The sequence below is a fragment of the Dama dama genome, chromosome 32 (assembly GCF_033118175.1).
Source record: "Dama dama isolate Ldn47 chromosome 32, ASM3311817v1, whole genome shotgun sequence".
In the NCBI taxonomy this organism is placed as follows: domain Eukaryota; kingdom Metazoa; phylum Chordata; class Mammalia; order Artiodactyla; family Cervidae; genus Dama; species Dama dama.
Window position 1 is genome coordinate 10,121,192 of NC_083712.1, and position 17,829 is coordinate 10,139,020.

At 39.6% G+C, this 17,829-nt stretch overlaps 1 protein-coding gene across 1 annotated transcript in view; it reads right to left on the bottom strand.

Annotated features, from left to right (window-relative positions):
- CSMD1 (CUB and Sushi multiple domains 1) overlaps positions 1-17,829 on the bottom strand; it is a 1,628,138-nt gene that overhangs the window by 253,968 nt on the left and 1,356,341 nt on the right. The window contains exon 27 of the mRNA XM_061134533.1: positions 485-676. Within this exon, the coding sequence (XP_060990516.1) occupies positions 485-676 (192 nt within the window). The remainder of the gene's footprint in view (positions 1-484; positions 677-17,829) is intronic.

A 17,829-nucleotide genomic window follows, 5' to 3' on the forward strand; every position in this document is an offset into this window, starting at 1 on the left:
TTTTATCTGTATATTGACTTAAGCAGTATAATTTCTAGGTTTTAGGATTCTATTAAAAATGTACTGCTATTACAGAAAAATTATCTAAAAAGAGAACATATTCTTTATTGAGTAGGTTTTGCTTAAGGGCACATTTCTATATTAAAAATGAGAACAACTATAGTAGGGTTATGAATTTTCAGCCACCCAAAATTTTAAATTACAGTAGCTTGATTGATCCATATTTTTATAAGATTTGTTAAGGATAGGAAATGTTAGGTAAATGTCAATTACTGTACATTAAGTAAACTACTTCCTTTATTTCACCTAATAAAATAAAGTTTAAAGGTTTATAATAAAATTTCAATGTAACCTCAGAAAACCTGAGGGCATGCAAGAAACGCTTGAGAAATTCTTCTGAAGAATAATATATTTATAGAGCAATTTTAATGATAACATGCACTCCTTCCCCAATTTAAAATTGCTATATTCCATTGCACAATACCTATGCATGTAGGAGGGTCTGGTTGCCAAAAGAATCGGTTATTCAGCTGCACACAGGTGATCTTAGCTTGCCCTTGGAGCTGGTACCCAGGGTCACACTGGAAAGTGATGGTGTCCCCAGGTTCTCTGCTGTCCCCGTAGCGGGTACCGTTTTGAGGCATACCCGGGTCGTTGCAGGTGGATGCGATGGACGCTAGAACAAAGGGACAATATCACATTAGTGACTGGAGATGTGATCCCTACACTGTTACAGATGTAGGGCCCTGTGGCTAAAGCACTCTTGATTGGCATAATGAGTCACTTGTCCACTTGTGAACATGTTGTTGTTTATTTTTCCCTCAAGAATATATTCGATAACTTGCATCTTGATTATGCTTCCTTTGAACAGACGCTAGAAAAATCCTGATGAAAATTCAGCCAATTATGGAAAATATTAAGGATTTATATGATGCTATGCACACATACTCATTTCCCTTTGATTTTCTTAACAACATTTTAATGAAAATATATGTCACAATTTAAATGATTTGAGAACCCTGATCTCAAGGAAACTTGGGGAAAATAAGATAGGATACATTCTCTTTGGGTTGATGCCTTCTCATGGGACAACCAGCTAAGATGACCCAAACCCTCTTAAACTGTTTTTTCCAAAAACACCTTTAGTTCTTTAAAAATATTTTTAATTCTCTTTTAATCTAAAGAATATTTTTACTAAGCTTATACTTCAGGATCAATAGTTGTTTCTGTCTGTCCTCATTTCCCCCTCACTGCTGTTAATGTATTACAATGTTCTGCTTTCCAGTTTTCCTACTTAATCTCACAGTCTGAAATGACTTTAGGATCACTATCTTTGATGTCCTAACATTTCACAATATGATGTCTATGCATGAATTTCCTTATATTTCTAAGGAAATAAAAGTTTTGCAATATCATGTCTATGAATGAACCTCCTTTTATTAATCCTGCTTGGAACCCATTCAAAATTTTAAATCTGAAGATTAAGCAGCTATCTTATCAAATATCAGTTCCCTCCTATTATCTGTACTCCCCTCTGATGAATTAAAATTTGACAAATGTCTCTATCCTTCGTGTCTCTTAACTTTTCATTTTTTAAAAATCTTTGTTCCATCTTCTGGGTAATTTTTTAGACCATTTTCCTATCATAATCTTCTCTCCATCTGTATCAAATTTATTATACTATCATGTAGTTGAGTTTTAAACTTCCTTTCATTGTTTCTCTGCTAGCATTTTGTTCAAACATCTTTGGCCATTTATACAGTATTTTGTTCCCTACTCATAATTTTATTCACTTTTGTTTTTTACACTCTTACAGTCTGATTTGATAATAATTCCAATATCTCTCAGAATCTAAGGTGCCTCTGAATTTTGCTTTTGCTCTTCTATTTCTGGAACTTCACCTGCAGTAATTCTTTTGAAGGTGCGTTTATGCAGAGGCGATTCTCAGTTGACTTTCCCATGTGCCTGGAACAAGAGAAGCTTTCTACCTCCTTAAAATAAAGTGTCTGCTGAGGCATTTTGGACCACAGAGATGGCACAAATTCATCTATAAGCTAGCCTGAAACCTGCTTGTGGTTATGAGTTCTCTGTCCCTGTGTCTATTTCTATACCTGTATCTATATCCATATCTGTCCATCCATCTGTCCATCTGTCTTTACCATCTAACTTTTCTCCCTTGTAGTGACAGCAGACCTCTCTTTGGAGTTCTAGCAGTGTGTAAGCGGATCTGATTATATTTCCTATATTGAAAAGCTCTCAGATGTTTCTTCCTATCTTTTCAGCCCACAGACTCTCAGAAACGAAATTCAGTCTCACTAGGGTCCTATTGACAGATGCTTTCAGGGGAAAGTAAAGTGAGAAAGTCACCCAGTCATGTTCAACCTTTTATAACCCCATGGACTATAGCCCACCAGGCTCCTCTGTCCTTGGAATTCTCCAAACAAGAGCACTGGAGTGGGTTGCCATTCCCTTCTCCAGAGGATCTTCCTGACCCAGAGACCGAACCTGGGTCTGCTCCCAGGACAAAGCCAACCCCTTAATTTCATGGCCTTTCTGTAAATCACAGTACTTTGGTGACTCTGAGAATCCCTTATTTTCTTGCAGTTTCAGTGATACATTTTAAAAGGCTAAACTTAACCATATCCAACACCTTTGGCATATTTTCAGTAGCTATGTTTCCAGAGAACGAACTTTACTGTCACACTGGGTACTGCAGACCCTCCATTTTAGACCTTAATCCCACTGCATGAAGGCTGGCTTATGCCTGTCATCACTGCCACTGTAATTATTAGTGTTTTCAGTAGGGGAATTTTACTTAAAGGAGAGTTCTCAATAGGTATCAAAAAAGAGTAGGTTTTTCAATGGGAAGAAAGGAGGAAATGCTGAGTCAGAGCCACTGAGGAAGATTCTTTCAGCTTCCACTCTCTCATCAGCTGCAAAGATCAGCAGGCAAGACAGAAAGCAAGCACATTTCCCTGAAAGAAGACCAGTTCAGCAGTGGAATGCAGAATGGACCTGAGGACACAAAGCTTCTAGTTAGGATGCCAGGAGTGTCACATCCATAACCCACAACTTTTTACAATAGAGAACAGCAGTTAAAGAATTCAAGCACTGGAATCGGAGCCCATTGTGACCATCACCTAGGCAACACAATGCTGCTTCCATGGAACTAGTATTTTACAAGCGATCAATCGTGAGTTTACTATTTGAGTATCTAAAGAATCTAAGATCTAACTGTGCTCTACTGTTGAGATTTCTCTGGGCTTCAGGAAAAAACCATAAGCAAATCCTGTTGTACATTTGCAATTGGACTGAACTGCCCATTGGACTGAATTTCATCTCTCCGAAAGAAACTTCACTCTTTACTCAAGCAAGTGGTCACACGGATGATTACATACTTATTTCCAAGTGAGAATTAATTTAATATAGCATCAAAATAATTTAAAAATAAATACTTAGTATTAAAAGTTAATTGTGTATTAAGCAAAAAGATCAAACCAGTCAATCCTAAAGGAAATCAACCCTGAATATTCATTGGAAGGACTGGTGCTGAAGCTGAAGCTCCAATACTTTGGCCACCTGATGTGAAGAGCTGACTCACTGAAAAAGACCCTGATGATGGAGAAGACTGAGGGCAGGAGAAAGGTCAACAGAGGCTGAGATGGTTGGATGGCATCACCGACTCAATGGACATGAGTTTTGAGCAAACCCCAGGAGATAGTGAAGGGAAGCCTGGTGTGCTGTAGTCCATGGGGTTGCAAAGAGTCAGACATGACTTGGCTGACATGCCAAGACATGACTTGGCAACAACAGCTCTTGGTAAATATCCAGAGTAATACTTCTATTATAAATATGTACATAGTACTAAAATAATTTAAAAATAAATCTTTAGAAAAAAAGCCAAGGAGATCATCAATGAGTCTCACTGTAATTTTTTCAAAGAGATATGGTTTTATTACTTCTCTTTTCAAATTTTTATTCAATATTCATTAAAAGCAAAAGCACATTATTCAGTAAAGAAGCTTTACACAAAGATGCACAGATTTTGTACATAAGAAGAATTTCAAAAGACACATGAGTTTGCAAGACAAGTGTTCTGCAGAACACTTTTCTGTAGGTTATTAATAGGTGTCTGGTCTAATAAGACTAGCAAATACCACATCCTCCAACTCCCTCTTGTAGGTCTCCATTGTATATCAGGGATTAAAGGCTCAGAGAACAAAGAAACTTAAAAAAAGTAACTTAATACAGTGTATTCTAAATAAATGTAATTATATAGCATGTTTTCTCCATAGACCTCTTCAAATCCTCCCAAATAAAGATCCACAGAATATCAGTATACAAAACAGTGGCTTGCACTAAGGGTTATATGTCCTTGAATGGGATGAAATTTAATTCAGTTTTGAAAGAGTTTCCTACTTCTAAAGCAAATTTTCACTTGGAATATCTATAATAATGATAATAGAGCATGGCATTAAAAATTTAGGTACTCATGTAGTTCATATTGTATGAACTACAGCATCTATATACTCAAGTGGAAAATCAACAAAAAGTATGAAAAAACAGAAATGCAGCATCTACATAATTATCTAAACTTATGCCAATTACATGAAAATCTGAATTGTAGTAAAATGGTTCTACACATGGACTTAGTGGGGAGGTCTTCATGTGGCTTGTGTATCTTTAAAGACTGAGATTTCCAATAAATGAATCATGAAGGCTTAGCTGAATTGAACCCCAAACTCTTATTCGTCCCTTTTAGAATTACAAAATAAAAATAAAAACTTCCTAGGGTACTCCAGATTGGATTAGAAAACAAAAAACAAAAAACAATGAGATGACATGAGGAATAAACAAACAATTTAAAACAATGCACTGGGGAATATGTTGGCTGGATTTTTTAAAAATAAACACCATTTTATTTCCCCTAGTTACGCATTGTGGAAAAATGCTTTCTGGTAACGACAATAAAGCTTATTTGGAGATTAATATGGGAGCCAACAACCAATGATATTTCTTTAGGGTCAGAAATTGCTTTGCCACCCTCAGGGTCACAGAGTCATGGATGCGACAGGCACTCATTTGCTTTTCATGACTGTATTCTTTTATGTGCCATATGTTTCTTTCACTCAATTTTGTCTTAAATATTTTTTTTCTTCAAACAGGATTTTAATGACTGAATCTTTCCAATTTTTTTTTCCATAAAAAGGGAAACAATATTTTTAATTGCATCAGTCTTATCCTCCTATCACCTGAGAAGAAGAAGATACTATTCCTGAGGTGTGTATATTGTGTTTTTCAATTTCCCCAGGCAGGGGTTCTCTAGAATATTTCAAGTCATATAGAATCTTCCACAAGCCTAGTGGGATCTAAGAGATGTCTCCACTCCTTGCCCCCTGAATCTAGAACCTCTCCAGTAGGCTTGAGTGACCCGAACCTGTGCTTCACTTAGCATAAAAGCCAGGGACCCGATGCTTCATTTGTACAAGGTGGCAATGATGATGTAGAACCACTGAATCATGAGAAATACAGTGGACTCAAATTTATTCCCAATTGGTTAAAGTCATTTTTGACAAATGACTTTACAGAATATATGCATTTAAAAATAATGTGCAAAGTTGTGTTCTCTTTCTAGCCTAACTAAAAAAATTGAGCATTTTGACCATGTCCTATTAAATGTGTCAAGTCCTCTTGCTTTTTTAAAAAAGAATTTTAAACATCACTTATAAATATATTTACTGACTGGTTATTCATTCACAGAAGCAAAGTTTGTTTTGTGTACATTTATTACCTTAAAATACCCTTTCATAAAGTACCAGAGAGAAAGCTCACCACGTACACGGAAAAGCACTGTGATACCAGAGCGCTTCTTATCAGACGCAGACACATTCTAATCTTCAGATCTTAAGCTGCGTGTTAGGATCAGCTGTTCTTGGGTTAAGAAAGTTGAATTAATTATTCGTGCAAGTGTCAGGTTACCGTTTTCCCTGAAAAGTTGCTCTTTGGGTTACATCATAGCACTGAAAAGGGAAATCTCCTTCTGGAGGGTCACTGACTGTGTTTGACAGGATAAACATGAGCTGGCCACCAGAACTCCATCAAGTGTGCATTAGTGCTTCAGCGGCTGGAAAAGGTTTGGAAAACACACAGCAAAGAGGAACCTCAATTCATCCAATGCAGTGTTTCCACTCAATCCCAGCCTCTACATTAAAGAGAGAAGGTGGGTCCAAATTCTACCAAGGTCCACTAATTTGGTCTACATTCCTCGTCTCCCTCCTGACAACATCAAAGTGCTTCAGGAACTGGAGACACAGAGTTTTCTAAGATCTTCCAAGGTCAAGAACAGAAGTGATGGCTGCTCAAAGTGATGGATGTGCATTTCACAAATCCCTTCCCCTGGATTTCAAAAGTAACACATAGCACTGGGGAAATAGCCAGCCTTGATGCAAGCCTCACATCTTCCACAGAAGGTAATTCATGGTTGATCACAGCTTTAAATACAGAATGTAAAGCCACAAAACTTTCAGAAAAATGTCTAGGAGAAAAATCTTGAGGATTTAGGGCTAGGCAAGGACATGGCAACAACAGCATGATCTATAAAAGCAAAAATTAGTAAACTAAACTTCAAAATTAAAAACTTTTTCTCCCCAAAAAGACTTTGTTAGAAAGATGGATAGACAATATGAAGACCAAGGAAAGCAGTTTAAAATCTACATATCTGACAAAAGACTAGTATCTAAAATATATCAAGAATTCTGAAGATGCAAAAAATAAAAATAAAAGAAAAATATGAAAATATTCAACAAGAAAATGAACAAAAGACATGAAAAAACATGTCACTGAAGAGAATGTACAGATGGCAAATAAACATGTAATAAGATGTTCAAGATCACCCGCCATTTGGGAACTGCCAAGAGATATCACTACATACCTATTAGTGCAGCTAATTATATCATAGAAGTAGACAACATACCAATTAGTGCAGCTAATTATATCATATAAGCAGACAATATCAAATACTGGTGAGGATACAGAGAAAAGGAGTCGCTTATGCATTGTTGGTAGAAATGTAAAATGGTACAGGCCCTCTGGACAATCATTTGGCCATTAAAATCTAAATATTCCATTGCCATTCAGCCCAGAAATTACACTTCTGTACATTTATCCTGGATAAATGGAAACTTAGGTTCACACAAAAACTTGTACATGAATATTTATGGCAGCTCCATTCATAATGGTCCCAAGCTAGAAACAAGCTAAACGTCCTTCAGTGAGTGAATGATTAAACAAGCTGGTACACCCAGTCGATGGAATATTACTCAGCCACATAAAGGGATGAACCCAGGGCAAACGCTACAGCACCAGTGAATCTCCTCAGCACTAAACTGAGAGAAAAAGTCAGTCCTGAGAGACTATATCCTACACGACTCCTTCCATATGATGTTCTGGGAACGGCAGAGTTATGGGAATGGAGGGCCCGTTAGAGGTTGCAGGTAGGCATTAGGAGGGCAATGAGTGTGGCTGAAAGGACATCCTCAGGAACCTTTTGGCGATAGATGTTCTGCCTCTTGACTGGCCATTGTTGACAGCCTGGCTGTGATGTGTGCACTAGTTTTGCAGATGTTACTGCTTGGGAGGAACTTCCTAAGGGTCCACGGGATCTGTTTTACTTCTTACATGGGCATGAGAATTTACAAGTACTTTTAAAGAAAAAGTTTAATTAAAAAATTTATATAGGGACTTCCTTGGTGGTCCAGTGGTTAAGAATTTGCCTTCCAATGCTGGGAGCATGGGTTCAATCCCTAGTCAGGGAACTAAGACTCCACATGCCACAGGGCAACTAAGCCCAAATGCTCTAGAGCCTGTGGGCCACAACTAGAGAGTCTGCATGCTGCAACAAGAGAAAAGACCATGTGCTGCAATAAACGCCCAGTGCAGAAAAGAAAAAAAAAGATTTATATATATATAAGCTTTTTTGTATATGTATATATACACACACATGCACATGTATATGCCTGAATTGTAGTATTTACTTGAGTTATATAAAATGAATACAAATCATTTTATATTTAAAATTATTCTTGTGTAGGTATATATGTGTATGTGATTAGCTGCTCAGTCATGTCTGACTCTTTGCAACCCCATGGACTGTAGCCCACCAGGATCCTCTGTCCATGGGATTTTCCAGGCAAGAATACTGGAGTGGGTTGCCACACCTGCCTCCAGGGGTTCCCAACCCAGGGATTGAACCTGGGTCTCCCACATTGCAAGCGGATTCTTTACCCACTGAGCCACCAAGGAAGTTCCATGTGGGTATGTACTCATGTTTAATTTCAAAACTTGAAGGGATGAAGCACTAGGATTCAATACAGGAATTGTGTATTTCTGCATACTTCTTCATGACAGAAAGCAACGTGGGCTTCAGGATTGTGAAATTAGGGGTGGATATTGGCAAATCTGAAGTTGCAGAGTATATATTGTCAGTTTAACCAATTCCTGGGGATAATGACTATCTCAGAATTAAATATATACACACACACACACACACACACACTAAATCAAGCAAAAGTCCTTTCAAGTTAACACAATTACTATTTACTGCAAGGCTTCATTAATGCTATTACTGTGAGCCACAGGGAAGGAAAAAAAATTTAAGGCCAAGATTCTTCAGGTGGCATCACCGACTCAATGAACATGAGTTTGATCAAGCTCTGAGAGTTGGTGATGGACAGTGAAGCCTGGCATGCTGCAGTCCATGGGGTCGCAAAGAGTCAGACATGACTGAGCAACTGAACTGAACTGATTCTTCAGATAGGTACCTTGAAACCTCAGAATGCATGAAAGATTTTACTTTGTCAGTGAAAGCATAGGTATTAAAACACTTGACAGAAAGGGTGACATTATTATAAGAAAATATTAAATACCTTTTATGATCTGCTACTCAAATGTCCTCTGTAAAATGTTTCAAAAGTGGAACATTTGCTTTCATGGTCTTTGCACTGAATAAGCACTTAATAGCTATGAAAATATGTCATTAAAGTAGACTATCAAACCTAAGTGTAAATTGAATCCTACAATTAAAAAAAAAACACAAAACTTCAACATGCAACAGAAATAAATCAATCACTTTGATTTTCCACAATGCATAATGTGAATTCCATTAAAGCAAAAAAGCCCGAGTCCCATATTTCATGCTAATTAAATCAAAATATAATAATCCAAGAGCTATTTATATTGCAGCTATTAAACTAGATGATAAATCCCCCTACACTACAGATTTTCATTTTCAAATTCAGAAGTCACTTACTTTCTTGTAACAGTTGACCTTGTACCATTTCTGCTGCTTATAGTAGGGTCTGAGTCTACTACGTTTATATTATGACATTGGCTATTTTTTAATTATGCAAGCCCCATCACGACAACAAGGCAGTGATGCGTGAAGGGATCACTGGTCATAGCAAGCACCGTTTTTCAACAACACAAGAGATGACTTTACACATGGACATCACCAAATGGTCAATACTGAGACAAAATTGACCACATTCTTTGTAGCCAAAGATGAAAGTGAAAAAGCTGGCCTAAAACTCAACATTCAAAAAACTAAGATCATGGCATCTGGTCCGATCACTGCATGGCAAATAGATGAGGAAACAATGGAAACAGTAAGAGACTTTATTTTCTTGGGCTCCAAAATCACTGCATATGCTGACTGCAGCCATGAAATCAAAGGACACTTGCTCCTTGGAAGAAAATCTATGACCAACCTAGACAGCATATTAAAAAGCAGAGACATTACTTTGTGGACAAAGGTCCATCTAGTCAAAGCTATGGTTTTTCCAGTAGTCATGTATGGAAGCAATAGTTCGAACACTATATGGAACAACTGATTGGTGCAGGATTGAGAAAGGAGTATGACAGGGCTGCCCATTTATTTAACCTACACACTGAACACATCATGAGAAAGGCCAGGCTGGATGAGCTACACGTTGGAATCAAGATAGGCAGGAGAAACATCAACAACGTCAGATGTGTGGATGATACCACTCTGATGGCAGAAAGCAAAGAGCCTCTTGATGAAGGTGAAGGAAGAGAGTGAAAGATGGTGACGGCAGCCACGGAAGCAGAAGACGACTGCTTCTTGGCAGGAAAGCTGTGAAAAACCTAGACAGTGTTTTGAAAAGAGAGACATCACTCTGCTGACAAAAGTCCACATAGTTAAGGCTACCATCTTCCCAGTGGTCATGTACAGTTGTAAGAGCTGGACTATAAAGAAGGCAGAGCACCAAAGAATTGATGCCTTTGCCCTGTAGTTCTGGAGAAGACTCCTGAGAATTCCTTGGACAGCAAAGAGATCAAAACAGTCAGTCTTAAGGGAAATCAACTCTGAATACTCGTTGGAAGGGCTGTTGCTGAAACTGAAGCCCCACTACTTGGTCATCTGATGCAAACAGCCGACTCGTTGGAAAAGACCCTGATGCTGGGAAAGATTGAGGGCAGAAGGAGAAGAGGGCATCAGAGGATGAGATGGCCGGACGGCATCACTGATGCAATGGACATGAACTTGGGCAAACTTCGGGAGATGGTGAGGGACGGGAGACCTAGCGTGCTGCAGTTCATGGGGTTGCAAAGAGTTGGACATGACTGGGTGACTGCACAATAACAATTTTTTAATTAACTTGTTTTCAGTGTTTTAAACTAGCTTTTAAAGTGATCTCAAAGATCCTCATAATCATTTATTGGAACTAGAACATTAGTGGTACATAATAAATGTCCAATTTAGGTGATATCTGTAAGTCAAATAATGTTTCTTTTTCTTGCAAATAAATGCTTTAATATTTAGTTGCTAGTTATAAAACTATATTTTTGAGTTCTGCATGCCACATTGTTGTTAAACATTAGACCATGTATGTAAAAGAATGCACTCAGAAAATTTCTAAAACATATAAAAGTATAACAGGTTACTAGTGTTCACCACAGTACTTGAATCGGTTATGTCGGTTAAGTTCCACAGATTGCACTGAGGACTACGCTCAGCCCCTCCTTTGTAAGGAATTGTAAGTGCCCTGAAAAAATTACTGATGAACATATCTCCTTTCATCATGTCAAATATACCATGTATGGAAAGCCAAGTATGTCTGTTCCTGCAGATTTAAAAATATTTTAGCCTTTAGTTATTAAAAGAAAAATTACATCTATTAGTAACACAAACATGCAAATTTTGAACATACCATAAAATCCTATGTTTTGCATCCTCATAACAACAAAGATTCCCTCATTCAGTTATTCAAAGAGATTTTAGTTTCTTTATATCTAGTCACAATCAAATTTAAACCTTCAACCCTCATCCTCCAAAGATTCATTTCTAAACATCTATCACATTAGTCACCATCGTTAAATTGATTCTCAGTTCTCAGAGGTATGAAAAATAAAAAAATCTGTGTACATAAGATGGACTTGAGGAGAGAAAAAGATGAGTATCATATTTTTCATTAGACACTCTGCAAATTCTTTACTGATAACAAGTACATGGTTAACAACCTCAGTATGTTATAGAAATCTCCGTTGGTTGCAGCAACGCAAAGATCTGGTATTATCTCATTAGGGTGATCAAGTGTTATTCACTTGTTTACTGTCTCTTCCTGTTTCCAAATCACAGCTTCACTATCTCCACGCCTTCCTGCCAAGCAAGTATCAGGAGGATCTTGTTTTTGTCAGTGTGAATTGAGTGGTGTGAAACAAGAGGCGAGAGAGAGGGGAGATCTAATTTGAGAACTGCAGACCATCTCATTTATCACATATGCTTCCCCTGAGTCAATATGCCTCTAGAACTGAAAATAAATAATAGCAATCCCTTATATTGGGGAAAATCGATAAATCAAAGTGCTTTTGTGTTCCTTACTGTTGAGAGCAGCCCTCGTCAACACTGTGGGCAGTAAAGAGAGTATGATGTCCTACTTTCACCTAATTCACACAAAAATCATGCACATGCTTGTTTACAGAGCTGTGTAGATAGGGCTTAGCCCCAAGTCATGGTATCTTTAAAGGGTAGAAGACAGTGCCTCTGTGATGCCTATTCTAAAGCTTATATGATATCACATGTGTGTGCACATGTGTGTGCACCTTTGAGAGTTTTCTGATACAGGATTACGCAGCTTGTTGCTGTTTTTCAGTCACCCAGTCAGGTTCAACTCTTTGCAACCCATGGACTTTAGCACACTAGGCTTCCCCGTCCGTCACCATCTCCCAGAGTTTGCCCAAGTTCATGTCCATTGCATTGGTGATGCCATCCAACCAGCTCATCCTCTGATGCCCTCTTCTCCTTCTGCCTTCAATCTTTCCCAGCATCAGGGCCTTTTCCAATGAGTCAGCTGTTCACATCAGATGACTGAAATAGTGGAGCTTCAGTTTCAGCAACAGTCCTTCCAATGAGTATTCAGAGTTGATATCCCTTAAGACTGACTATTTTGATCTCTTTGCTGTCCAAGGGACTCTCAGGAGTCTTCTCCAGCACCAGTTTGAAGGCATTACTTCTTTGGCACTCTGCATTCTTTACATCCAGCTCTCACAACTGTACATGACCATGGGAAGACCATAGCCTTAACTATACAGACCTTTGCCGGCAGAGTGATTTCTCTGCTTTTCAGCAAACTGTCCAGGTTTGTCATCACTTTCCTGCTAAGAAGCAACTGTCTTCTGATTTCATGGCTGTAGTCACCGTCCGCAGTGATTTTGGAGCCCAAGGAGAGGAAATCTGTCACTACTTCCACCTTTTCCCCCTCTGTTTGCCATGAAGTAAGAGCCAGATGCCATGATCTTAGTTCTTCTTTTTTTAATGTTTAGTTTTAAGCTGGCTTTTTCACCCTCCTGCTTCACCCTCATCAAGATACAAGATTATGCAGCTTGCTGTTGTTCAGTTGCCCTATCGTGTCTGACTCTGCAACCCATGGACTTCAGCACCCAGGCTTCCCTGTCCCTCACCATCTCCTGAAGTTTGCCTCATCAAGAGGTTCTTTAGTTCCTCTTTGGTTTCTGCCATTATCCATTAGAAGGGTACGCAGCTTACTATAGTTTAAATGAGCCTCATAATACTTAAGATGACGTGTGTGTGTGTGTGTATGTGTGTGTGTGTGTGTGTGTGTGTAGGTGAGTATATATGTATACATATTTTTTTTTTCCTTTCCACTCTAACAGCTTTGCTAAATCTGGATGCAGTGAGTGTTCCTGAGAGGGATGGGTGGATGGAGTGGAGACCACAGGGTGTGAGACAGGAGCTGAGGGCCTCGGAGGTGGGTGGTCGCCCAAGGACAGTAGAGGTTGTCTCTGTGAGCCACAGCAGAGCAGAGTCCCACCCAGGCGGGTGGGGTGCCAGGCGGACTGTCCGGAGGAGCCACAGAGACCAGGAAAGAGTCTGGGTGAACAGCCTAAGCCTCAGGGGAGGTGAAACCCACCTGCCTCTCCCATATCTCTTATGAAGACCAGTAACGTCTGCTTCTCAGCCCCGATCCTCCACACCCATGCATCACAAGGGCAGCAGGAAGGGGTTTAGTACTGGCTGATGTTGTGAAATGCAAGGGTCTTCTGTCATATCAATAAATAAGAAATGCCACCACCACCGGTGATTTCTGGCCTCCAGATGTGAATAAGGCTCCCCAAATGGAGATCCAGTGTAAGCTGTCACCCTCCACGGTGATTGCCAAGGAGCTGGGGCAATGCAGGGAGAGGTGCGAACAAGGAAACCAGATTGGCCCTAGATAGCTGAGGTGCACATGAAAGGAATGCAGCCCAGAGGCTTGCATCTTCTCATGCATAGAACGCTAAATTCCTTAACTTGCTACCCAATCTTTGATGTTGAGACTGCCTGCTCCCTTTGTTGCAGACTTGTATATAGCCTGACTCCCCTGATCACCTCCTTGGAGCAGTTTCCTCAGAGTTACTGAGATACTGTCTTCTGGGCTGGAGTCCTAAACATTCTCACACAATAAAATAACACTCTACTTTCAGGTTGTGACTAAATTTTTTTAGTTGACAGTGTATAATTAAAAGAGCACACAAATGAATGAATGAGTGGTTAGTTCATTAATTCCTAGCTATTACACCAATGTGATCACACACATTATGAAGCTAAGGGTGACCTCTATCCTGGACAGAGTGGTCAGATGCTTAATCGCAATATTTGTCACAGCGACTCATTTTCTATGCTGTCCTCACTGACTCAGCTTATTTCTGAATGATGTTGTGATAATTCAGTCTCTAAAATTTAGGAGCACTTCCTTCTCATTAAAGCAAGAAAGCGTAACCCTGCCTAAAGCATCGTGTATTGATGCAGTTACATCTGAGGTCCAGGGGGATCATGCCGGGACTCCACACACAAATCATTGCTGTCTGAGAAATGGTTTACAAGCCTTCAGTATGAGTAGGATTTAGATTAGCAGAAAGGTAGGTGCAGGTGATGCTCCGGCTGGTAGTATGGAAAAGGGCTGTTCTCTCTCTCACAGTATTAGACTCATCCTGAAGGAAAAACCCTTTGTGCGCTGTTGGTGGGAATGTTAACTGGTGGAGTCACTATGAAAAAGAGTGTGGAGGTTACTGCAAACACTAAAAATGAAGCCACCATGTGACCGAGCAATCCCACAGCTACATGCCTATCAAAGGGAATGAAAACAGGATCTCAGAGAGATACATGCACCCCACGGGCACTGCAGCACCATTACAATAGCCGAGGCGAGGAAACCACCTATGTGTTCATCGATGGGTGAATGGAGAAAGAAGATGTGGGAGACACACGCGCACGTACACACGTGTGCACACACACACACAGGACTATTATTCACCCATGAAAAAGAAGGGATCCTGTCATTTGCCACAACATGCATGGACCTTGAGGGCAGTGTGCTAAGTGAGATGTCAGAAGGAGAAAGACAAATATTGTATGATATCACATAGGTGGAATCTGAAAAGGCTGAATTCATAGAGTCAGAGAGCAGAATGGTGATTCCCAGGGGCTGGTGGGGGGGGGAATGGGGAGATGCTGGTCAAAGGGCACAGATCTCTAGCTATCGATGAGTAAGTGCTGGGGTCCACTGCACAGCAAGAAGGCTGTAGGTGGTTACACTGCACAGTTTATCTGCAGGTTGCTCAGAGAGTAGCCCTTCACTCTTCTCACCACCAAAAAGCAACGATAAGCAATGCGAGGTGAGCAAAAGCTACAGTGGTGATCAATCTGTTCAGTCCATAAATGTATCAAATCAACATATTGTACACCTTAAACTTACACAATGCTATGTGTCAATTATTTTTACTATTTTTTAAAATCGAGGTATAGTTGATTTACAATATTAGTTTTGGTCATACAACACAGCAATTCGATATTTTCATAGATTATACTTGAGTTAACCCTATTACAAAACAATGACTATACTTCAGTATACAGTATGACTTTGTGACTTATCTGTTTTATATATAATAGTCTGTACCTCTTAATCCCATGCCCCTATCTTGCATCTACCTACTGGTAACCACTAACTTGTTCTCTCTATCTGTGAGTCTGTTTATGTTTTTGCTTTTTTGTTTTTTTTTTCCATTTATTTTTATTAGTTGGAGGTTAATTACTTTACAATATTGTAGTGGTTTTTGCCATACATTGACATGAATCAGCCATGGATTTACATGTATTCCCCATCCCGATCCCCCCTCCCACATCCCTCCCCACCCCATCCCTCTGGGTCTTCCCAGTGCACCAGCCCCGAGCACTTGTCTCATGCATCACTTTTGGACTCTGTGGGAGAAGGCGAGGGTGGGATGTTTTGAGAGAACAGCATTGAAACATGTATATTATCAAGGGTGAAACAGATCACCAGCCCAGTTGGATGTTTTCGCTTTGTTGAAGTATTCACTAGTCTGTGTTATTTTTCAGATTGTAGAATCTGACTATATGCAATAAGTCAATTATATTTCAATAAAACTGGACGGGAGAAAAAGACATTCCCCCAAGAATAGGAGAAGTGTCATTCAGGTGTCCTGTTTCTCTCGGTTCCTTGTGCTATCAATCTTGTTGGCATTTGACAAAACTAACCACAGCTAAAAGGGCTTCCCTGATGGCTTAGATGGTAAAGAATCTGTCTACAATGTAGGAGACCCAGTTTTGATCCCTGGTTTGCAAAGGTCCCCTGAAGAAGGAAATGGCAAACCACTCCAATATTATTGCCTGGGAAATCCCATGGACAAAAAGTCTGGCAGGCTGGGGCCTGAAAGAGTTGGACATGACTTAGCCACTAAACCACCACCAACCAGAGCTAAAACCCCAACACTGTGTGGAATCCAGAATTTAGAATTTCAGTTAAGCCAGCATCTTAGTCTCAGTAATTCAATACACAACTCTTCTACCTCTGTCATGAGCTAGGCCTGGTATCAAAGGTGGACAAAGCTCTTTGGCTTCATTTAAAATCTATGTGTGCAGGTGGCCGACAACAAGAATGTGTGGTCACCTTTCCACCGACACCATGAGCAGAGTCCTGAGGAAGCAGAGAGGGTGGCCGTCTGGTGGCACCTGCCGTGGACTGTCCCCAGGTTGAAACTTGGCGTAGGAGCCCAGGGTTTATGACTGACTCGTTCCTATAAAACAATCCTACTCTGCTTGGCAACTGGCAGCCCCAAGGGGCTCTCTTGCTATAAACAACAAATTATTTTTTAAAATGAAAATGTACCTATTAAATTATCTTTCAATACAGTAAATTAGGGAGGAATCTCGTGTAGTTACAGCCGCTATTTGTGGGAAATCCATCTTGGGACTCCGAGGGAGCGAGATCACCCTGGAGCCCGTCTTCCCTCGGGTGGGAGGGCCGAGAGGTCTGACCGCGGGAGGCTCAGCCCACATTTATTTAACCCCCGGAGTAAAGGTCAGTCCTGTGAACTGAACTCCATTTTCTTGCATTTTATGCATGATTAAATGGTAATTAAGCTTTAATGAAAAGTGTTAGGCTGATTACAGTTAACATAATTGCACTCGTCAGTTCTTGTCCTCATGTTTTACATGCTGTGTGGAGCTGGCAGGACAATGGACCATGAGTGGGCTTTGAGTATCTTGTGAACACTGGTAGTTCTCCTTTCTAGGGGAGGAAAAGTGCTTGGAAGGAAGGCGTGGTGTGTGGCTGCTCCATCAGTGGCCCGCTGAACCTGCACATGGACGCCCAGCACTGCGGCTGAGGGTCACCACCAATAACCAGTCATTCTTCGCCCAAGGTGGCCTTAACGCTGGGAAGAATGATCATTTTTATAAAATAAAATAAGGAAATTTAACAAATGATAGATTAAACTATGTTCACTTAAATTAAAATGGGTATTAATCTTTTTAAAATGAGAATGGTCTGCTTGGTTTTTACCTGGTATCAAAATATTAGGTAAAGATAAATGTATAAAGAATTATAAAACTGAAAAGGTCAACAAAGATGCATACATGTTATTAGATCTGTCTAATGTGTTTTTTAGCAGTGAAAACACAGTCTATCCTGACCATTTCTACTGATAACAGGTATCATATAAGGACCATTTATCTTAACTACTAACATAGGGATAGAAGCTAATTCAGGAGTGGAAGAATCTTTATCATTAAAATTAACATTCAAATATTTATTATTAAAGACTTTTCTAGTAACATCTTTGAATGAAGCTGATGTCAATAATAAAACCCAACCTTTTCAGAAGATCAGTAGATGATGTGGTCCTTGTCACACAATCAAAATCATCCTAATATTTTTAAGATTTGCATCACTGGGAATTTTTCAAGTATATTCAGTTAGAAAATACTTTGTAGCCACTGACTATATATCATGT